Source organism: Calliopsis andreniformis, chromosome 3 (assembly GCF_051401765.1).
Source record: "Calliopsis andreniformis isolate RMS-2024a chromosome 3, iyCalAndr_principal, whole genome shotgun sequence".
Classification (NCBI taxonomy): domain Eukaryota; kingdom Metazoa; phylum Arthropoda; class Insecta; order Hymenoptera; family Andrenidae; genus Calliopsis; species Calliopsis andreniformis.
The window spans coordinates 21115241-21140554 of NC_135064.1; the positions used below are offsets into that span (position 1 = coordinate 21115241).

At 37.0% G+C, this 25314-nt stretch overlaps 1 protein-coding gene across 1 annotated transcript in view; it reads right to left on the reverse strand.

Moving 5' to 3' along the window:
- Nucleotides 1-25314, reverse strand: part of Snf4agamma (SNF4/AMP-activated protein kinase gamma subunit) — a 111046-nt gene that overhangs the window by 69323 nt on the left and 16409 nt on the right. The window contains exons 2-6 of the mRNA XM_076374908.1: nucleotides 19027-19737; nucleotides 16291-16862; nucleotides 5150-5243; nucleotides 4217-4548; nucleotides 3771-3974 (exon numbers count right to left, since the gene is read on the reverse strand). Of these exons, the coding sequence (XP_076231023.1) occupies nucleotides 3771-3974; nucleotides 4217-4548; nucleotides 5150-5243; nucleotides 16291-16862; nucleotides 19027-19729 (1905 nt within the window). The 5' untranslated portion in view covers nucleotides 19730-19737. The remainder of the gene's footprint in view (nucleotides 1-3770; nucleotides 3975-4216; nucleotides 4549-5149; nucleotides 5244-16290; nucleotides 16863-19026; nucleotides 19738-25314) is intronic.

Sequence of the window (25314 nt, forward strand, 5' to 3'; positions counted from 1 at the left end):
TCGTTACGATAACTGTCAAAACAATTTCCGTTAAACCAACAATAGCACACCATCCTATGTTTTGCTACTGCAGTAGAATAACACACGAAATAAAACAAAAGAAAATTGTAATTTCTCTTTCGTGACTAAATATCACAAATGAATAATATTTGGTGTTCTTTATTTACTATTCCACGACTGCATAAAAGCGTCAACTTTGTCCATTAAATTAACATCTTAAATCCCACACTTGAAATTTTTCCAAAAATATTCCACCTTGAATTATTTCATAACCGCAAACTTGCCAAAAGTCTCAGAAAAATAAACTTGACAATGCAAATTACATTAATTGTGTTAAAAGTGAACCAGCAAATAACTAGGAATAAGATAAAAATAATTAAACAGAAACTTCGTTAGAAGAACGTATTTCACGACCAACACTCGTTTCTTTTTTGCCATAGGATCATGGATCAACCGATCGATTTTAATTGGAAGAATTATTATTCGTCTATTCTTAATTATTCCAACCACACGTGATTCAGCAAGGAAAGATGCGCGCGCTTTCCTAGCACCTTCAGCGTTGCAAGTGCCGCGAGTCACTGAGTGAAAAACGCGCCTTTGAATGTGTCTTTTTCTCTGCCACACAGTCGTACACGTACACACGCATGCAAATCCACCCGGTTACATATGCATACAGACCTGCCGTCACCCACCGAAATCTAAACGTCATGGTTCTTTCGCGCTTATTTCAGTCACCTGTCCAACGGACCCTATTTACATACTGAATCGCGCGACTAATGAAAAATTATAATCAGCCACTGTCGATCGATGACGCGTGTTCTGATGTAACGAGGACATGGCGAAAAATGTGAGTACTGTCTTCGCTGAAATTGTGATAACGAGACAAAGGAGGCCGAGGTTTATGACTGCTGCTGGTGGTTCGGTTGCTGTTTGATCGTCTGTTGGCAAACGCTGAATGGTACACTGTGTAAATTTATTTACTCGAAGAAGGATTAATCTTGAGAGAGGGAGTGATTAAAGAAATGGTAGCTCAACGCGCGAAGTCAGTAGAGAGGAAAATTAGAAAAAATTGGATGTTTAATCGTGTCAAGTGATTTTCTGAATTTACATCCTTTTTGTAGTTAAAATTTTTTTACTCTGATTTGGTTTAAATTTAAGTATTCAAAATCATGTAGTTTGTTCAATACACTAACTATATTAATTCAATAATAATGAAGGATCGTTTTAATATTTAATATTGATCTTCCTCAGAGGCCTAAGATACGAAATCATCAGCAACAATGTAGCATGTATGATAAAATATCTTAAGCTTTACCTCCCGAATAAAAACTCCTTTTTATTACAATGTATATGTAACATGTATGCTTATAAAGTGTTTCAAAACACAATAATGCATTTTTTTGGAATTAATTGCCAACAAGAACGACGGAAATAAATTTAAAAATAACAAACTTGGTGGTAGTACAAACGATACAAGAAGCAGAACTGGTTTCAACGCTAACGAGTCAGGTGTCGTGAGAGAAAAAGGAGCGTTCAAACACGAAAGACGATTTCGTTGAAAAACGTCCCTGAAACGGTTTACCTCAGAGTATAATGTGTTTACTCGGTATGCAAACCTCTATTCAAATTAAATAGTGCCGATACAGAATCATCGATCAAGTACATTTACGTAAACCAACGACAGGAAAAAATGATGATAGACGAATAAGTAAAAATATCTGGGGGGTTGGGGGAGGAATTTAACGAATCGATTATCATTGTTAATGGCAACGGTAAGAACATCTGTTGCGTTCGTGGATCGTCAAGGTCTGAAAGTTAATGTTTACTGAGACAGCGCGCGTCCAATGTCGATGTTGTAACTTATTAAAATAATCAGACACGAGGCGCAAGTTAGTGACTTCAATATTTGAACAGATGGGATTTACGACTTCATTACCAGAACCCAACAGCGTTCTCAGCCAATACCTGCGTCTCTGCTGTGAACTGCATTTCGTAAGATAGGATGCATGCGTGCAAAACGAACAAACAATGGCGTTTGAAGTAGTCAAAGAGAACTCGACAAAGACATGTTTAGAGGGAAATGTCTTTTAAGCGTTTTAAACAAAAACTCGACAAATAATTTTTTTGTATTTTAGCAACTATAACTGCCCCTACAAGACAGTTATAAAATTGAAATATTCCCTCCACTTTTTATTTAAAAAATATTAGTATGATAGTGAATTGGCTTGGAAGGGACAGGTTCAGCAGAGTTAGGCCTCTAGAATTCACCCTTCTTACCCAAATTCTAAATCTACAAAAGAATTTTTCTTTTCCTATAAAACCTTCATTTTTAATGGATTAATTAATTAATTTTATAGGAATGTGTCTTAGATTGTCATCAATTTGATGATATATAAACAATTTTAGGTAAAAAATATTGAGTTCATCCATACTGCTCCAAATGCCTCAATTCTTCTGTTTTATTTGATTTTTTATTTAAATGATTCTTTCTATCGATAGTCGGATTGGTACACGAAATGTAGAACGACAAGATTTTCTCTAGTTACAGTCAGCCGAATTGTGCTGCGAAAGGACGGAGACGCATAATCGTCGACGTCAAAACATGTGTTCTCTGCTTTCAGAGACCATTCCTTTTGTTCGCGGAGATGCCATTGTTAAGAATGGACTGGCAGCGGTTCTTCGTTTCTAGAAGTCACGCTCTGCCGGGAACAGAAAACACTGAAACAAGCCACTTGGTGGAATTTTGACTTCTCTATTTGGAACCTCAACAGCGGTCCATGCAAACAAAACCTTGCCTGTCTTGACCAATCTTTCCTTCTTTAGAACGAGATTAAACTAAATAAAAAAAATCAGGAAGACCTCGCGGATGAGGCGTGTAAAATAAGTGAAGAAACGAATACATACAAACAGCCTTGAATGAAATACATAGATAGCAAGCTTTTGAAACAGTATAATCAAAAATGGAACTACTAATTAGATAAGGTAATTCATTTTAATATAATGTCGGGTGTATTTGTAGGCTTTGCAGAATTTTAAACTCAAATCAATTTTTTTAATAAGCCACCATTTCTCAGGAATGAATTACACTAGTTGGAGTAGTATTGTTTCTTATTTTTTTGTATTGTATGGAACATTATTTACTGGACCATTGAGGATATATTCACATACGAGTATAGACGATAGACTGCACAGTTTATGGACTTCTATGCCTCATGTTCTGAAATAGTGACTTATGAAATATCTTGAAGTAGTTTTATAGCCAAAGTCAATTGTAAAAACATCTACTTGAAAAACGTCTCATGTCCTAGCTAAGTCCCGACTAAGTCCCAAGTCTTGATTAAGTTTCAAGTTCTAGCTAAGTTTCAAGTCTCGACTAATTCCTGACGAACGTTGAACAAAGACTCAAAATCGTGGCACAGAAAGAGCATTGCTTGCTACTCCATCTTGCATACTCGTCTGTGATGTATTCATACATAGGAAAGAAGGTGTTAACTTTATCAACAGCTACACATGAAGATAAAACAGAGACCTATACTCCGTCGATAATCCTATGGTTTCTGGTAAATATACTATACTCTACTGATACTCACAGAAAATTGTTTAAACAACCAATAACGCGAATATAATAATTCTAAAAAAAAACATGACACAAAAAGTAATATAAAAAAACTTCTTTTTTTCTACGTGACTCCCTTTTTTTAATATATCCCAGAGTCTATCAGACATTTAAAATAAATCCCCAAATAAAACAAAAAAGGCAAGGTACTCACCGCTTTTCGTTTGTCCTCCGAGCTGAGAGCGCTGTGACTTCTGTGCCTAATGAGATCCATAACTTTGCTCACAGGATTCCTGCTGCTTTCCGACCCTGCTCTCGGTCGTCCCATTTCCCTGTGATCCTTGCTGTCTTTATGGTGATCCTTATCTGTACGTACATCTGTCGATGAACTTCCGTGTGACCCTCTGTGCAAGGAATGCTGCAAAAAAGACGCCAACCTTCAGTCAGCATACAAAATTGTTTCACTAACATCTTTCTAACTAACAATTATTAACCCTCCGTGGCCCAGGATATGAAAATGGAAAGATACAGTACCAATTTCGTTTCTTCAATACATGATAAGCAACATATGATAACAAGCTACAAAAATGTGGCTTCAAAAATTGTTTCAATTCGAAGAAACTGGGTCATAAAGAGTTAAGAGTTTTGCTATTAATTTACCTGCACAGCGCTTTTCATATTCGCTATAATACTGGGTTTCCTCTTGCTGGCATCGGATTTGCTCCTTGGCCTAAAAGCGTCAAAGAGGGCTGGCTTCTTAGTGGGGCTGTCATCGACAGTACCACCGCTTCTTCTGCGTTCAGCGCTATTGCTACGGCTATTACTGCGGCTGGTGGAGCCAGATCGAGTGCCTGAAGCTTTCCTGCCGCCTTTGCTCGAACTCGATGAACTCGATGGTTCCACCTGCTGCGGAAGAGGAGTTGACTTTCCAGAGCCAGGGGCACTTCCTGAGGTTGGCTTTCTGATTGTTCTCGAATGTGAGCCCCATGTTCCTATAGCAGACATGAATGTATTAGTTGAGAGATAAATAACGTTACCGAATTACTATTTACTCTTTTCATGAATACATTATTTAGAATGGGAATTACTATTCGTGTTTCAGGAGAAGTCCCCTGCGAAGCATTGCTCTTAATGTTTCTCAAGGGACTTCTTGTGGAACATAAAATAAATATAAATGACATTTATGGAAAATTTTGGTACGCAAAACCGTGCAGAATCCATATAATGTGTAAAATTATAAAAGATATCGAAAGTTAAATACACTTTACAATATTTACAGGATGAAACAGATTTCTAATTAGGTTCCACTTTTCCAATTTGTAATTATCCAATGTGTTTAAGGATTTGAACTTATTTATCACATCTAAGACAATATTAATTCCATCAAAAGTAATATAGAACAGTAAGTCTATTAGTGAACATAACAAAATGAAATGTCTATATGTATTTTTAATGCTATATGTTTATATAAGTGAAAGCTTATGAAAAAATCACATGAATTGCATCATAAACAACGTATCGATACAATTAATATGAACTAAAAATTTACTGTCCATTTTGTATCAAATGATAAGATATGAATGATCAACACACCTGCTCGAGGCCTATGACCTTGGTCGTGTGAAGCATGACTCGAATTTTCTGCATCCTCGGTGACAATTGTTGGCAATGGTTGAGACCCAAGTTCCTGAAAAAAATCAAGAAATGTTTATACCTGTGTAATCTTCAAAGGAAATACTAGTTATTGAAATTTTAAACGCTGGTAGAATTCCAATCTCAATTAAAACTCACTAGCGTAGAGTAACGAGTACTATCAAGGAGTGTTATTTCCGAAGGACAAAGATATCGATTAGAATATAGCACCACGTGATCGTTCTTTCAATGAAAACGTCGTCTTTTCGAAAAATTCTAGAAATCAAGCTGTCATGAAATTTTATTGTTCGCAGAGCTACTAAATATGATAGATTAGATATCGTTGTTTAGTTAAGAACTAGTCGATACAACCTTCATATTTATCCAGCTTATGTTTTTATAATTTTTTTCTCTTAGGAACATGTTACGCGGGAAAGAAATTCAAATCTTTAGAATGGCTTCTACGATGGAAGACATTTTCTGAGATGTCTCCTACGATGAGGTTAATCGGATAACATATTTTATTTTATCGCAAGTGAGCACAGACGTGTTTACGTGCTACATTATGACGTCGATCTTGATTCTTAATAGCACTTATACACTACAGTTCCTGTACCGAAGGAACAACTTCACGCTTTTATCAGTATCAAAGACAGCCATCACTTGGCAAAAAATAAAATTCATCATTCGACAAAACTTGGTTCAAAATTGGAAATTCCGGAATACTCTAAGTATAACGAAATCTCTTGAAATATAATCTTGAACAAAGTTAGCTAAAACTGTATCTAAAAGTGATACAATCAGCTGTATATATCATCATACTATACCAAATAAACGTGAAGGTTTGATACCATAATAAACTAGAGAATTTAAGTTGTTTAGACCTAGCATTATCAAAGTTTTGTGTACTATTTATAATTCCTAGTCGAATCTGGTTGCTTCTAAAGTCTGGCCTTAGGACAATTTATTTAACTTGAAGAGTTCAAGAAAAACTGTTTGCAATCTTGAGCACGCATCATTAATTATGTACTTCGTTGGTTAATAATATTTCTCTACATTCACTAAGAGTTTAAAAACATTAAAAAATTTAATTAACGCCAGATGAGTTCTATACGAGCAATTTTTTAAAAAGAAAAGTAACATATTATTGCTACAGTATTCTGACAAAATGTCTGACAGAACTTTCAGTAGAGAGTACAGACTAGTAGTAGATATAAATAAAGATACAGACATCATCTAATAGACGAAACAATAGTGCAATATTAAATCCAGTATTATGAATGGAAAGTTTACAAGTTGTATCCCACGATACGATAAGGTGTAAACTATGTTATCTTTTCGAATCTAAAATCCAAAAAGTCGTATCTTACATAAGGAAAAATGTGCAAGTTCGCATTTTATCTAGAAATTCACATAATTCAGGCTTTCTCTTATCATTTCTCAATTAATGCCTCATTCTTTAAGTATATTCCATACCCTTTTTTCACATTCTGAGGAAAGATCACCAAACACACTTTCTGCAGCTTCTTGAAGCGTTCTCAAACCGGAAGCTCTAAGAATCATCTCATGATGAGATTACAAATCCGTAGTAGAATGTTTCTATTCAGTACAGACACACTTTCAAAAGATTAAAGTCCATCGCAATTACATTAACCTTTAATTTATTAGACGTCGTCCAAATTTCATTTAATTTATTGCTGAAATAAAAACACGTAGAATCCATAGCAATTGAATGATGTTTTTACTGTCAGTAGTAATTATATTTCTAAATCACTTTAAAGAAGGCTGACTTTGAAAATTGTACCTATTATAAATGTATTTTAAATAATTATTTTTATTCTGTACACGTGTACACTTTGACACAAGAATATTGAATAGAGTTTAGAGTTCTATAATCTCAATTAACTGACGACACTCTCATAATATGTTAAATCTGTCAATTTAAAAAACTAAATGCAATTCCAAAACAAAGCACTTCCAAAAATATAGCACAAATACAATATGTATGAGAAAGCACAATATATTGTCCAAGATGAATGTCCAATCTCTAGAAAACACTATAAGGTATCACAAACTCTGTCGATTTAAAATCAGATATTCATGGTACGATCGTATATCCCAAAATCATGGAATGTTTCATTCGCTGTATCGTATTCGACTGACATTTTGAGTCACGATCGTACTGCTCTGACGTCTGATATAAGACCACGTGAGTTATGTGATACAAACAGAGCAGTGTTATGAAACCAAAAATAAATATGATTTGGAGTTCACAGAACACGGGCAACAGTAAAATCAATCGGTTTAACATTAACGTTCGCGACTTCACAAAAAGAAGTCTCCAAAGAAAAAAACATTACACTTTTCGCATGGATATAAGTACTCTACATTTATACCACTAATTATGAAAATGATCTAAGTCTCAAAACTAAAAAAATCGAATTTATCATTTACTTTGTAATATAAATTGAAGCAATATCAAATAAGTGATACATTCAATTTTTTAGGCTTTTTACATAAACCACTTTTTTTGATATATTTAAATTTGATAATTTTCTATTTAATTGGGATTATTAGATCTACTATCTACACTGATCAAAAATAAGGTAAAATATTGATCAAAAAGAATGTAGAAAGTATTGCATAAAAATTATCGAAGATAACAAGAAGAAATAAGATTGAAGGAAAACTGCAATACTACGAGAGAATACCACAGTACTTCAATCTATTAATGTTTTGTAAGTATTTCTTATAACTGAATAGGAAATTCAGATTTCAATAATTTCATCATGTTCATAGAAAATATCTGCCATCACTTCATTTCTGCTAACACAGTTTTTGTATTGATATAACCGTCTTATCTTTTTGTTACATGCACGCAGTGTACGGTATAACATTATGAAAGAGATCTCAAATTTTACAAGAATCCCGCCTTTATCTGCTCTACCTTGCATCGGCGTGTCCATTTATAGAAACCGAGATAAAACGACGAGTGGGAAAAATCGAACGCATTGAACTTGCCTGGCTGAGCAGAAACATGAAAATCAAAGTTAAATAAACAGCAAATTCGCCTATTTGCAAGGCAAATATATTCCCTCGATCAGAAGATAGCGATAACTGGAACATTTGCGAATCGTTGCACGCTAGGAATTGAAATGCGATGCCTTTTAAGTGCCAAGAGAAATAAACAATACCACTTCTCGTCGAACAGCAAGAATTTTGGATCAAAGGAAATATTCTTATCAGATCTGGATCGAATTCTAAAAAAAAAGAAATGAGCTAGACTGCGAGAAATTTATTCGATAAAAATATCCGAATTAAAGTGCCAGTCAACGGATGAAAATTTAGAATTAAAAGATAACCGACGCTTAAGTTATCATTCAGGTTATTAATGACTACGCGAAAGTCGCAATACAACCAATTAGATAACACAAATGAAAGTTTAAAATCAGATTACGAACTAAATCGATCACACTCTGTAAAAAAACCATCTCCATTTTGAAGAGAGTCATTATCACCTCTGTCTTAAGCTTAACAAGTACAATTTGCCAATAGTTGATCAATATTGAGCTCGAACAGATAAGATTACCGAATGTACGATCGATGATAGAGATTAGAATTTGTAAACAAATATAGGGACGAATTCGTCAGTGAAGTAGGTACATATAGGTGTTCGTATCATTAACCAACACTGTTCGATATTGATCGAAAGTCACATATTCGACGAAATGACTGATACAAAATAAAGAGCTATACTTTTTAAAGCATGACTTTACAACACCTTTGTATTTCTGTGTAATTTTTGTTCCCATAGTTTAGAGCTAAAAATACTAACAGTAGCAATTAGTAGCCATTAGCATTTTATATTCATTTTAAGTGAGAAACTTTATTACAAGCAGTTGTTGTCACTGTTATAATAAGTCGCGAAAATTGGCTATAAGAGATGACGTGCAGATTTACCTCTATAAGTATAAATGAAGCAAATGACTGAACAAGCTAAGAAATCTTCACTGTAAATACGAAGCGTCACTGTTGCAACTTTTACTGCCCGTGATTCAAACTTACTTATAATTTGTCCGACGACGAAACTTATTGCGTAAACGTGTTCTCAGAAAGGCGGTGAGAAATGGTATGCGAGATAAAATACCGCAAATTGTCGATATACTCGAACATACCTTAATTGTATCTATTAAGAATTCGTAATTATTTAAAAAAACATCTACATTTTTATATTAACATTTATAAAACAATTATATTGAACAACATACTATAAGATAATAATTTTATCATATAAACAGTTGTAGTACAGTGTAAGCAATCGCGGCATACAACAAACAAAGTCTTTAAAGTTATCAGGCAACCAGTTGCGTTTTAGTCGTCTCACTTATCATGTAATCATTATATCCGTAAGTTCTTTTAAACTCCTTAATGAAGCCACAATAAAGAAATGACATCAATTTAGTTAAGGCCACTGAAAGACTATCACTTCCCTACTACAGTTGCTAACAAAGAAAACCTACAGAAAATCGAAAAAATTTGAGAGAACAATGAAAAGTACACACTTGTACAAGGAAAGTCATATTACTCATGGGATGACCTAATGTGCATAATCTGAACCACTCAGCGAAAATCCCCTCGCACAATACACTAGTTATCTTCCAAAAACTAAAATAAAATGTCCACAACAATCACTGACCTAGACTGTGAATTAAAAAACAAGTGGTTGATGTCAGTACCTTGTACGTTCCATGGAACTCTGGACACCGATCTAAATAAGGCACAAGAGAGTACTTTCGAATTCTGCCCAGCGACACTGTCGACATATTTTCACGAGCTACGCAGAAAACAGCGCGGGACTGCTGGTTTTCAAATATTCATGACGCGGGTGGACAACGTGGGTTCGTCGAGATTTCACCGTTGACTGACAGTGCCCCGGCACTCAACGATGGTAGAACACGCCAAGATCGACTATCGACTGGTATCGTCTCGTTCCGTCGAGAAATCGTATCGATAATAATTTTCCCCTGAAGAATCGTTGTAATGCTCTCTTATCACGGATGAATTGTGATTAGCACGATGATGCTTGGTATACTCTTACGTGTCGGTCTCTTAGCCGCCAGGAAAGGCCGTGATTACAAAATATCCGCCTTGTTATAAAGTCGCGACCGTAATTCTTAAGATTGCAATTTAAAGTATCAGTAGGTGCATCATTGATATTTGTCCTCTTGCAGCAGGATCTCGTATATTACTTGTTCGTCTTAGAGGCTGTTGTTAATTTTGTTATGTTTTCTACCTACTTTTTATCTAATCTATTATATTATGAAGTAGTTGTGACGATTTCTTTGAAAATAGTCACACATGTGTTTACGTGTATCAAAGAGATTCAGAACCGTTAGAAGTGTTTGAGGGGGGCCTATGGGCCTCAACAAAGGTCCAGAGAGTCCAAGGGTACCCGAGAGGGTCCAAGAGAGTCCAAGATGGTCCAGAGAGTCCAAGGGAACCAAAGGAGGTCCAAAAAGTTCAATAGGGTCCATAGAGTCCAAGGGTACCCGAGAGGGTCCAAGGGAGTCCAAGGAAATCGAAGGAGGTCTGTGGCGGCCCATGGGAACCAAGGGGGTCTGTGGGGGTCCAAGAGGACCAAAGACATCTGAGGGAGTCCAAGGAGGTCTGTTGGGGTCCACGGGGACCAAAGGGGTCTGTGAGGGTCCAAGGGGGTCCAAGGGGGTCTGTGGGAGTCTGTGAGAGTCCAAAGAGGTCTGTGGGGGTCCACGGGGACCAAAGGGGTCTGTGAGGGTCCAAGGGGGTCTGTGGGGGTCTGTGGGGGTCTGTGGGAGTCTGTGAGAGTCCAAAGAGGTCTGTGGGGGTCCACGGGGACCAAAGGGGTCTGTGGGGGTCTGTGGAGGTCTGTGGGAGTCTGTGGGAGTCCAAGGAGGTCTGTGGGGGTCCTCGGGGACCAAAGGAGTCTGAGGGAGTCTAAGGGGGTCTGAGGAGGTCCAAGGAGGTCCAAGAGGATCTAGGGATGTGCAAAGAGGTCTGACGGGGTCCAAGTAGTACAAAAAGGGTCCATAGTGAACTTAGCAGTCCATGGACGTCCAAGAGAATCTAAGGGGATCCAAGGGGATCCAAAAGGGAGATTCTTTAAATATTTTATAATATACTCCTTGAAACACACATGTAGACTCTACAGATTTTGTGATACTATATAACTTGCATTATAGACTATCAACGTACTTTTCCTTTCATTTACGGTTGACATACCTTAGTTTCATAGTTCATGAAAACAGTCGACATTAATTACCCCGATGACAGCACATTGTATCGCGCGAGAAAATGGTGCACAGAAAAATGCGGAAACGTTTCAAGAAACAAGTCGCAGAAATCTCGTGTGCTGTTTCATATTTGCGACGCTTTATTTACATCTACTGGATATCTGTTTGAACGCAACGATGAGTCAAAACAAAGAAGTAAATCACTTGATTTGCGGCGTTAACAAATTAGACGGTGTCGTGACACGAGTTTCAAACACACGAACTGGTTTTTTGTTTAGAATATTTTCGCAAAGATGGCGGTTATGATTCTTCGGTTATCACACCGCCATCTATTAGCCACCGACAAAAATGACAAGAACTGCGTTGTCACGAACTGAATATTCACCGATAAGAGTGTGCTCTTCCATGTTTTCTCGAACGTGAGAAAAATGGTTCGAGAACATGTCGAAGCTGAATCATCATTGGGGATGCGGAACTATGCGATTCGATTGAACAGAAGGCGCACCGAAAATGCCAGGACTGAAATAGATTAACAATACGCGGAATGCAATTACTCAGTTCAGATGCTTACTGCAGCGAAAGGAAGCACGTGTAAAATTCTTTGTACCCTAAAACGGGCTTATGAGTCGATACACGACTAACATGTTACGCAACAAAAAGTGGAATATTGTAAACAACGAATAAAGCGCATTCGTCTCGATATTGTCTCAATATAAGATCACGACTTAGACTCAGTTAAAAGCTGAGGGGATTTAAGAAATTTGTTTCTAACGTCAATTTTCGAATTCGAAAATTCGAATTTGAATTTTTGAAATCAAGGATCATGTACAGTGAAAAAATAGTCCCAAGAAAACTTGAGTCCACTTTCGAGCTTCTATCGAGACAACGCTGTACACTGTTCTTTCGTTACAGTATTATCATTCGTACGAATCATTTACTGACCCAATCTCACCGTATGATTATTTACGCGCGCAATTCACGTACAAAAGCATGTGCAATGGAGGCCTTACGTGACGAGGTATCCGTCATAACAATCCTCAATGCATTGTAATTCGTCTTTCGACCGAATCGATAGAGCTTAAAGGAAGCCTTGTACCTGCATCCCCACCCCACCCCAGCTCCAACCCCTCAACCTCACCCATGGAACATTAAAGCCACACCGAGATCTGGGCCAAACGATACTGTGAATTTAGGAGCACGCATCTTAGACACGGATCTTTTTATCACTAGGAATCATTCTATGATTTTATGCTAATGAGTTTGTTCGAGTCTGCAACAGCTGCTGGAGGCCGACCATTGGGAACGTGCGAAGATTAACTATTTTAATCTGTTACTACACCTAATCTGCCTGAGGTAAAACTTTGTTCGAGTTTATTTATGACTGTACTTGTAGGTTCATTCAACGTAAGTAAGGGTCTTTCAAAACCCATGGATATAGCTTGAGGAGTAAATTGAGGACAAACAAATGATGAAGAGTTCATGCAAACATTGTTCTTATTTAATCGTGTTCTCTAGTTACAGGCAGTTTTGCATTTCAATAATTCCTGTTAGAAATTGATCCAGTGTAACCCATTTAAGTCTGCATTTGCTACCAACACTTTATGACTCATGTATGACTTCACTGCCTGTTTGATTGAAGCGCAAGGTGGTCATTTTGCGTACTTCTTTCCAGAACAAAGCTTTATCGAAACTTTTAAAATATGAAGCTACTTATAACTCGAATATAAAGTTAAATAGATCGAATCTTTAAAAGAACTCTTTTTATTACTTTTATACGTCAACATTAGCTCTAAAATATTTCCCATATATTTTAAAACCTTATTTATAACAGAAACTATAGAAAGTATTATTAATTGTAAGTAGTCTAATATTACAAGGTACTACTGTTCACTCAACTACTATCTTTCCCCTTCAAACTCAACGTTCCTCTGATACACGTTCTTTTTTTTTAAACAACGATCTTATCGCCAACATATCACGTACTTGAAATCCAACATGCTATACGAATTAAACGCCCAGTTAAATCATTTTGATATATTAAATACCCAGTATTTTGATCGCTCCTGATATTTAGTTCTTTCTCCTAAATAACCCAGAGATCCGACTCCCTAACTCTCTTTGTTCCTTCCATCAGATAACGCGACTAATGCGTGCTGACACGTGTCACGTTCCACTACAGTGCACTTTCATTACGAATACAAAAGAGTTACTGATCGCCTTAACGACGAAACGGAGTCTTCGTTAGTAGGGTCCGTGTTCGTAACTCTGATACTTCGTGACCAAGGTAATCTACCCTTCGCAGAGAACGAAGGTATGGCTCTCGAAGTTCCCTGCGGCCGGTTCGTCGAACCTCTCTTTTTATAACCGAGCAACACCATGCTTATTCCGAGCATCGTCCGTTAACCTCGATGTTTACGGAAACTGTTCCACAAGATTCGTGAATCGCGTTTCGTGGGCACGAACTGAAGGGCTCGTATCAAAAATAGCACTTGTCAAGTTTCACAATTTTTTTTAATAAGAAGTCATTCTACACTAGCATGTAATCAGAAACGTGATTAACAAACCTTCAAACACGCAGATAATGAATGTTTGATTAAACAGAAGAATAATTAAAGATAGATATTAGAGTATTTTTTGGCTTTCTTAGAAAAGGACAAAAATTGACAAGTCATTTTTGTTATGAACTGTACAATTTTTTTTGGAGCCCAAAAAAATTTGTGTTTTGTTTGAATATGAGCTAATGGCGGCAGTAATGCTAGCGATATAAAAATAGAGTTAAGTCAGAATACAGGAAAAAGTTTTTGTTTTGAAAGGAGAATTTCCAAAGGTCGTAACAAAAGAAAAATGATCTTTATGGAAGCAGGAACTTTGGTAGTAGTTTATCTATGTTAATCTCGCTATTTTTGTATCTGGATTGTCTAAAGAAAGCTAAAGCCAGGATGATAAATCAACATCGTTGATACCGAAGCTAATCTGTTGTGCTATTTTTTCTTGAACACATGGAAGTATTAATAACAATTGCTATTTAAAATTAATAATGAGACAGTTCAAGTAATTTGAACTTATCTTCATCGATTTAAAATACTTGGTATCACTAATTTTAGATTCTTTAAGTGACTTTAATGTCGCGAACTTTTTTTTCAAATCATTTGAATTAAAGAATATTATAAATAAAGTATGTAGATAGTTCACTAAACCTGAAGGTCCTTTCAAAACGAAGTTCATTTCGGAACAGCTGGTACGAGAGAAAAGACAATCGATAGACCATAAATACTGATGGTTACAGAAAGTGTAATTGAGAAAACAAGAGAAAACGAAACCTAATAAAAAACCACTTTGATGAGATCACGCGCGGAGGAGAGGAGGCAATCGATAATCGTATATCCGCGTGATTGGCCGCTCGTGACGACCATAATTCCTCAGGCGATCATATCCCCAGCGACCACACCTTGGATCTTTGTGAACGACACTTTAAATGGTCGCTCGTTCACAAGAATATATACAGAGTGTTTCAGAATTTAGTGATTAAGGTTTTCGAAATTTCTTTGCTCACTCTGAAGAAGAGAAAAGGTCTTGCACAATCAGCTCAAAAATATTCTCCCTTATCACCACAAACACACTACTATTTTAGTAATAAATTTGGTTAATAAATAAATAAATTTGGCATCTTTGAAAAAAGTAAAAGAAATTTCCTAAGTTAGATCATTTATTTCTAAGACACTCGATATATTCCTACTGTACTAATAACCATAAAAAAGTCGATCAACATAAATACTTCGCATTGCGAACTAACTTTTTAGACTTGTACTGGAAATCGACAGAGATTATTAGCTGTTTGACTCTTTCCGACTCATAGACTTTCACCAGGGCATACAACAGACTATTTCTAGTTTTTAAAATTTTCCAGTTCCACTGTTGCAGCCCCGAGGAAAACGCAGAAATAGCTGTTTCGCAATCTGAAACTCAATCCTCAATTTTGTTCCATCAGCCGCGAGCAGGATGTTCTCGCGCCATCGAGTCTCGCAAGAGTTCGTACCACGATAAATAAATTTGCAAGACCGATCCTCCTCACGGCAATTAGTCAATTACTACAATTAGACGGAGCAGACGGTTTCTCTTATGCTCGATGCACACGGAAGAGTTGCTCTGTGCATCGCGCTATTCGATTTAAGAACTCTGGTGATATACTCGACCGATCTGTCTGAGTACTAAACTTAAATCACAAAACTTCTTGATTAAGAACACAATAGAACTGGTAATTAATGTATCTGTGCTGTCTCGCGAGTTTGTTCCTGAAGGATCATTAAATTCAGGTCCCTGAAGGGTCATTAAATATGATTCAATTCTGAAGATATTACTTTTTGTACTAACTCTTAATTGGTATGAGTACTGTTAGGAACTTTTATCGTATTTATACAAGGTAGAAGAAACGCTAATTTAGTGTTTCATTAGCAAGACTTGTTGGGTACTCTCTTACACAAAAAGAAACTAAAAATAAAGGTATAACTTTTAGGAACAAGAACTATTAGATAATATTCTAGAGATATGAAGAAGTATGACAAACTTTGTGTAGATTTTTGAAAGCCTAGAATATTACTGTCAGTGTTTAAAAAAAAAGTCTTGACAGAGACACTGCATTTCAACTCGACTCTATCTCACGAAACCTATCCCCATAACTCATCATTCCAACTTTCATTCCTCCAATCTCACTCCGTTTCCTCTACTTATCTCATTACAAGAAATCTCAACCTAGCTTTCACTGCGAATCTCCCCAAACAAGCAACTAAGATCCAAAAAACGAGCACCGAAACCTCCAGAATCGACCTCACTTACCTTCCTCTTTCTCTCCTGCACGAAGTCCACCCTACGAATCCAGACTTCCTCAGTGGAGTCGTAATCGAGTGTGCTAGAGCTGCTAGCCTGGCTCTTCATCTCTATCAGGCTGCTGTCGAAGAACCTCTTATCGAGATGGGGACTAGGAAGAGGGCTGGTCCTCGAGAAGGTCATGCTAGTAGAGTAGGTCGGAGGATCAGTTGCAGGGAAGGTCATGCCAGGTCCAGTGGTGTGCCTCCTCCTGAGAGGAGGCTTCGTTGTGGACGTTGGCGAAGTGACTGTGCACGTGGTGAACCTGGACGAGGTAGTGGTCGTGGTGTTGGTAGAGGACGTTGTCGACGGTGTCGTCGACACAGTGGTTGTCGTCACCGACGCAGTCGTCGTCTTCGATTCGGAGACGCTCGAGGTAGCGTTGGACTTCTGATCGATCCTCTCTGAACTGGACTTCTCGGAAGCGGATGGACTAGAGGCCTTCGACGAGACGCTATCATTTTTCTCCTCCGATTCCTCGGTCTTCGAGGCGTCCTTCTTGCCTTCGGCGATCTCGGCGGTCGGGACGTCCACATCTTTCCCTAGAACATGGAACAAGTAGGTAAGAACGTCGTCGACGAGCCAGCCGTGCAATTACAACAAAGAGGCCATTATTCTGTTCAGTTGCACTTGTGATACCAGCCTGCGCCCAAGGTCCCCAGATATAAAGGCTTGTCTGTTGTGCGCGGTTTCGCGCCGAGTTACAGCATTCGACGTACTTTCGTTTGCTCGAGCGTAACACACTGCATCGTAACTCTATCGTCGTTATGCTTCCTCTTGCTGGAGGAAAGTCTAGTAGACTAGTACAGGGTGATTCAAAAGTGGGAGAGAGTAATCTTAGGAACATAAACATTTCTGTGGTTATAAAGAAAAATGACCTAAGTCACGTGTGAAATGCTGATGTTGCATGTTTTGAATTTTAATATTATCTTATGAATTTCTTCAATCTCTTTAGACCCTTATTTCTCAGTGAAAAAAGTTCTTTTAATATTCTTTCTTCTTTCTTAACTGGAATTTTTTGAAACTGTGACATAAGTTGTTTTGCTTGAATTCAGGATTTATGGTGTAATTTTTTGCAAGTATAAATACTTATAAATAGAAAAAAATAATTTCGTTTCCTTTGTTTCAGTTCTAATTTTTTAGTTGAATAACTTGCGACGTGTTTTTATAAAATTTGATCGCCACAAAGGAGTGCTTATAACTCAGACAGAAGCTATTTCCGAGCACATGCTAATACGACCTTTCTTCATCCCTGAGATTAGTGAAACACACTCCTGACAATCTATTTCTGAAGAAGCCTGTCTACATTAAAGCGTGCGTAAGAAATATGACATACGATTCAGAGAAGTGTCGTTAAATATACCAAGGTGGCGATTGAAATAAAGAAATCTGGCCTAACTTTACGAACAGTTTCATCGTTATATGCAGATCAAGTGAGGATGAATCGTCAAAGAAACGATAAGTAAATCTACCGTCTATGTGTTAAATTATAAGAGCGTGCCACGAGGAAAGTGAATCGCAAATTATGTTTGCATGGAACTCGATTCGCTTGAGGGATAAGCGACACGTATCGTGCAACCATGTTTTCCTAACTTCCAGTCGATAAATGGGTAAACCAATTAAGTGGGTCGGAAATGGGAAAGCGATTAGGTAATTTAGGGCACTCTGGGAAAGTAGTGATTCTCGGCGATTATTATATCTCCCATTTCGGAAATAATCTATAAATAAGATCGATCGTTACCTAAGTGGAGTGGCTTTTCGCGCTGTTGGTAGAAACGTTGCCAAACGGAACTAAACGAAGCTAAACCACTGGCAGCGAACGCTAATCTTAGCTCTCATTGAACGAGTGTGAGCTCCTTCTAATAGCTGCTCGCGCGATTTAATGCCCGAATCGTGTTTCGTAATACGCCGCTTTTCTCGCAATCCACCGTGCGTGTTCGTGGCACGGGACACAGGATCGAAGCGAATCGAACGATCGAGTTATCGATCGCGGAGTTCATCTCTGTGGTTGGAATCTTTCAAAATAGCTAGTGGAGGTGATAGTACTCGACTATGTACCTAACTGATTTGATGTTACTAAACTGATAATTAAATTATAATGACAATGTGAAACACACTTCTGAGTCAGTATTTTTTCATGAAAAAAACTGATTGTGTCTAGTGACCAGAATCATTTATGAAAAACAGCTTTCTACGAGCATGAATGGCAGTAATTTATGAAGCGAGATATAAGTTTTAAGATAAGATACTTTATCAATAGGAAAACGTCTTTGCATAATGGAGAAAGACGAACTTAATAAACCATTGCTGAACAGTTATTGTTAAACATTCATCTCCTTGTTCTACTTTAATCTACTTTATCAACTACCTTCTATTTACTTTTCATCCCAATTCCATCGAAGTTGAAAACTAATTAAAACTTTTGCACTCAATTATTTTCTCTCAAGTTCCCTACATTTTTCATTAAATAATTCTAGTCGCTAATAACAGATCACTCATTCACCATCCATTTATCCATTTCAAAATGCGATACAAAGTCGAGCTGTACCCTAGTACCCTCTCCACAAAAGGAATAGCTTGGCACACTTCGCATAATGCAGGCCGCGTTACGATGCATCGAGTCAACGACAGTAATTGAATTTAAATGAACAGACCTTGATCATACCAACGCAATGGTACCTTGAAGAGCCACCAAGATCGACTCACCTTCCTCCGTTTCGTATTCATCCTCTTCCCTACACTCTGACAACCTTCTCCCCCAAGGATATGGGCTGTGAGTTTGGTTCCTCGAGGGTAACCTGTTCACGTGGGACAGGAAGTAATGGTGAAAGAAACTATCGACGCCGTCTGAGTCCTCCCCAGAGGACTGCAGCATGTCCTTAAGGGCAGCCAAGGAGGTGATCGTGTTGTAATTAATAGCCGAGATCAGGTCATCCTCGATGTCACTGTCGTCAGTGGTGTCCTCGTGCTTGCTCTGATCCTCTTTCTTGCTGTCTGGCTCAACAGTTTTCGTCTGCTCGGTTTTCGAAGCTTCCGTCTTATCGTCTGAACTGGTTTCAGACTCGTCATCGGAGGTGCTGGTAGAAGTGGTACTGCTCGAAGAAGCTTCGTCCTTTTTACCATCAGTTTTCTCCTCCTTGGCCTCCTCCTCGTCGGACACCTTACACTCGTCCTCCTCCTCGTCCTCGTCCTCATGGGAGACAGCCTTCGACAGTTTGTTCGTGGCTTCGTCATTCTGGCTGAGGTTCTCCAGGTTCTTCTGGTTCTTTAGAGCCTCCTGTTTCTCCAAATCCTTGCTGAGCTTCGCGCTGGCCTCCTCTTGACCCGTCATCTTGTTACGTTGCTGATTGTCACCGATCACATCGCATTCGTCCGACTCGTTTTGCTTGTCACCACCGGAACTCTCCATCGAGGAATCTGGAACACAGTCGAGGTTGAATATTAAATATATTGAGTAGTGTTCGCTATGAAAAGACTGTATGATTTAGCTATGGAGACGCGAATTTTTATGGAGACGTAAAAAAGCTAGAAGTATTTAATATGAAACTAAATTTTCTAAGTGTACTTATTTCGAAGCTGAAGAAATTCAAGCAGAAAAATTCTAAACTTCCTAATTTTATCGACCCTTTGCACTCGAAGGGTTACGATTTTGCCTTCATAATGTCCTTTTAAAAGTGTCAGTCGAGTGCAAAGGGTTAAGAAACAACATGAATATTTTTTTATCAATGAACAAGCATTTATGGAACGTAAATTAAAGGCACATTAGATGCATCATAAAGGATTGTCTCCATGACTCAGACATATAGTTTCAATGGTCCCCCCTTAAAGAAGACTTCTTTTCTTGTCTATGAAAGACCTTCATCGAGACAGTAAATGACGAGTATACAGCGACTACTCGACTATTCATTGCACGATTATTTCACCACTCTTTCGACAGTCTCATACCGCTCTAAAATGATCGTTCAAGACACTTTTGTGATCTTCTAAGCGGCTACTTAAAAGAACTTTCAGCGACTACAGGAGGCGACTTATAATCAGGTTGCTGATAACTAGGACACCGAAAAAAGGTAAAAATAACTCGGCAATCGATTAATTAACTCCAATAACCTGCTCGTACGAGAATATATTAGACTGCCCATGCGCTTCTTTCAATGAAAGTAAATATTAATTGAACACGGTTATGAACACGAAAAGCAAACGTTTTAGAGGGAAATGTACATAAAAAAGTGATTAAAAATAATAAAAGTGATCAGACATAGCAATTCATCGGAAGGTTCAAGCGTAACAATCTGATTACTTTGTGTGATTATAATTGAAACTGTGGTTTCGCACAAATTGCTATAATGAAAGAGGGAATTAAAACTTTTTAATTGAAAGATGTGACGCTCTCGTTTAGAAGAATACTCGGTGCAACGGTTTTAATGAGAAAGAGCGAAAGAAACTTGAGAAATACGACAACGATGGAATTCTCGCATAAAATTTAAATTGCACTTCTATAAGGGGACACGTCCTTCCTCTTATTGACCAACTCTAGTTGATGCTACGATCCTGGAGAATCGTCCAAGAACTGTTTAAATAAAGACTGATCCACCTAGATTTCAAGAATACATTTATGAGTACATCCGGCAGGAGTTTCAAATTTAACCTCAGTAATCCAAATTTATTAAATTTTCTATCTTCTATCAAAGTTATGCCAACACAAAAATAAACCTCTCTATTTCTTACTTAGTAACTATTAAATAACACTGTATAACTGAGACCAAAAGTCACAGTTATATTAAATGTTTAAAAATTCAGTACATTATATTATACGATTAATGTCAAAATATTTGTATCAGATATCCGACTCTGTCGTATCAAAGCTTTTAAGGTATCAATATCACAGCCTGGTGAATTGTGATGGACAGTTTGGATATGCAATTCTGTAGTTATTTTAAGCAGCACATATTCGCTATCTATTTCAACCCTCATGCTACGAACTCAATTCACGTTACATTGTACAAATGCAAATGCTTCGTTGAAGCTTCGTTGAAGCTTACTAAAATATAAAATTATTATTAATTATTTCATCCTCTAACTATCTCAAGATAAATTTCTCTCGTTTCTTCATTCTAATACAGTAACATCTAAATGCAGTGTTTGCATTCAGCTTGAGTCTATTTAATCAACCCTCATATTTTCTAGGTTGGTACCAATCGATCCTTGACCATAATTGAAACAAAATCTTTTGATCCAACATGCGTGAAAATTAGTGCATATCTGTCTTTTAAAGAAGCAACGAACGGCTTGTTGCATAGGTACATAACGTCACTGGCGCATTGCGGTAAGTACGCCCTCTATTTCGTAACCGTGGAAACGTTCCTCTGTATAGCAAGTTTTACTACAGGTATATAGCTATTACACAGTTATACCTTTGGGCTCTTATTATGCCCGACAGGATTGTCAAGCAAAACGTCTCAGCAGATGGTAGAACGATAACCAGTAACCATAAAGTGAAGACCTCATAACAAAGCAACTCTTGTCAAATTTTACGAGTTGTTTTTTCTTAAATAAGGATAGATTCTAGTGGCTCGAAGTCAATTCTTGTACTATGATGAATATTTTGTTAAAAAGGATAGTAATGAATTGAATAAGACTGAAAACTGCTGCAGTATTTTTTTGCCCCTCAATTTCGTCGCGACCTGATTCCTAATATATTCACGGTCAGTGTAGTAGAAAGAAAAAACTACAATAAAACAAGCGACAATTATAAATAATGATCATTCCTTACTTCAATTATATTTTTATTAGAAGACCCACTCTCCAATTATGTTTTTATTGCGAGAACATTATGTGAATGAGGGGATCGATAATTCATTCAGGAAAAGTCAAGTCTTTATCGTGTTTAAGGTTCAGTTCATTAGATAAATGTTTGCTTGAGCGTTGATAATGTATTATATTACCATTATTATCGTATTTACTTCAAGATAGAATGATTTTCATATTTTTTTCATTAATCTCATTTGTATGATAATGGTTAAAGCTAATTTATTTTTCACTCTCATTTGTATCCACTTACGTACATATATCTGTCAGCATAAATTTTAATGATGAAAAAATGGAATCGATCAGTATGAAAAGAAGCATTTTCTAATCCATCTACATTCCTGCATTTTGTTAATTTTTTCTAGTACATGAATAATACAAATAATTAGGTTGAATATTTAGAAAATGAAATTTTAATCTTTAATAGAGAAGAACATATCTGAAACGTCGTTTCCTATCGTAAGGAAACTATCTTCAGGAAAGGATTAAACGATTTGCCTCAACAGAAGATATATTGTAGACCGAGTAAGTAGGTCTTCAGTTTGTCATAGATCAGTTGTCTACAGACATCTACCAGCAACGCAACAGGTACAGTTTGCACGCTTAACAAAATTGCTCGCTGCAGGATACGAACTAAATTCTCCTTCGACTAATGGAATCTAAGCCAATCTAGAATAAGTACTCTTGCGTGTAATAGGTAACACACTTTTTGCATATCGATCACACTGTACATACGACAAAAACATTTACATGACACATTGTTGCATCATAAAGGCAAAAGAAAAATCGTCACGTTATTATACGTGCTGTCGTACTCAAAGTCATGCCTAAAATAGTTTAATAACTTCTAAATTAGTCCATAAATTACACATTGCTCTAAATCACTCGACATATACTGCATAACATGATTGATAAAAAAAAACTGAAATATAATTTTCTCGGATGATCGAGCAAACCCACTCGGTGAGTCCATTCGATTGCAATAAATCATTCCCATTAAGGACGAGGCATATTCATAGATCACAGAAAGCAATTAAGGGATCGCGTTTCTAGACGACTCAGCAAAATGGAGCCAAATATCAAGGGTGAAAGAAATATTCGATATTTCATTGCAGTTGTGTTTTTATTGAAATTTCTGTTACCTGGCATATCGAATATATTAATTGGATATTTTAATGAAAAGTAAAAATGCATACAATATAATATACTAGAGCTATTCCTCTCACAAACGAAAAAAAAAGAAGTCCCATCGCATTGAACAAGTACGCAAAAGTGGGGGAATATTGGCAGTTCATACATATTTAATAAGATTACATGTTATCTTTGAAGATTTAAATATTAACAAATTATGAATTTAAAAGTTTTGAAAATTTGAATCTTTATTGATTCAAAAACTTGAATATTAGTGTATAACATATCTTTATTGAGGTTGCGAAACTTACAATTGTGGAACTAAAGAAATTAGATCGACATGAATATTCAGTTTGTCAGCCAATATTCTCCAGGTTAAAGTGCATATCTATACTTGAAAAAAAGTCATTACATAAGTTCCTTTCAAACTGAAAAATTTAGTCCTGAAATGGTCAAACACAGTATCCGTACCATACCAGCGAAAATAAATGGAAGACGAGTATCTTTTAAAGTCAATCTCTCCGTAGACATAACCGGAAATGCAAAGAAGCGTGAATACCGTCGTTTAATACAATCTCGAGCGGAGTAACACGAAGTGAAGGCGATGTGAGCAGTAGATATCGCGAAAGTGTATGTGGATGTTTGGCGTGTAGCCAGGTTCGTTTCGCGAATACTTGTTTACCGCATGCTAGAGAGTGACGTAGTAATGTTCTGTTGGGCTCGTGGACCGATTCGAGACACGTGACGATCTATGCACTATGCAGCAGAAGCTTTTTGAGACTGAAATCGAAGTGGCCAATGCCGATGTCCAACTCGTTCTTAGAGGTACATTTTCACGTGAAATTTAGAGTGAGAATATATTAGGGTGGGAACGTATTACTGTCACGTCACGTGAAATCACGTTACATAGTATAGCTTTGTTTTATATTACCTATAGTAAAATAAGCTTAGAACAAAGGGAAAACCTCGATTCACACTATGGATTTGGTATAGTGTGTAATATGAGTTCACGTGACGTGACAGTGTATCCTAACTGTCCTGACACTGTGCAACAATAACATAGCATGATGTTCCATTATCACATCTAATTTTAATTTTCACGACGATTAATCTCACGTGAAATTACACCTTTACGAATAGAAACATCCATCGGGCGAGACGTCCAACGTCAACGTCCACTTTTGCTACGATGAACCTTGGTATCGAACACTCAAAGGAGCACTTGAGATTGTGAGCGCGTTAGTCACGTTCATTTAACATATTAGATATGTGCGTCTCATGCACGTGTCCGATAAACACATGGGAAACCTTTATGCGACCATTGTATCGATATGTTACGATTCCATCATTATTTCATGATTTACTAATCAGCTGGCAATTAAATTAAGATGAGTTAACCCTTCGTATGTAACTTGGGTCGTTTATGATCTAGACTATTTTTGTTTTTGAATATTCTCCAAGATGAGAAAGAGGTAGGATCGAAGACCATAGGGAAGAAACATATAACAATTAAAGCTAGTGGATAATGTTTTGGAAACTTGGAAGGGTATTGAAGAATCTTTTGGATTTTTTAAAACACAAGAGGATTAAAAAACTACATGGACTTGATCCAATTTGCAGACAGTGATATTTCTTAGAATTTAGAGTTATTTTTTTAATTCATACTCTATTCAATGCAATTTTCATAGAATTAACTTTGCAACCACAAAACATTACCAAGTAGATTGAGATAAACACTTGTTTATTTCATTGAAATGAATATATCATATTCAGTATCGGAACAATCATTAATATATGTATGCATGTATGTATTGGAAACGTGTTACTGGGTTCACTGAAATCACAGACAGATTTGAAATCTAGATACGAAGAAGACTGTCATTAATAATTGGAAATATAATCGATTTACTGTCGCTAACAAATGTTACTCGTGTCACATACTATTAACCTGAATGGACAGGCAAAGCATGAATAAATAATATCGCCACAATATCAATGCAACTCAGGAAAAACGATGGTTACGTGAATTTGTAACGCTTGGAGTAAGGATCAGCAATC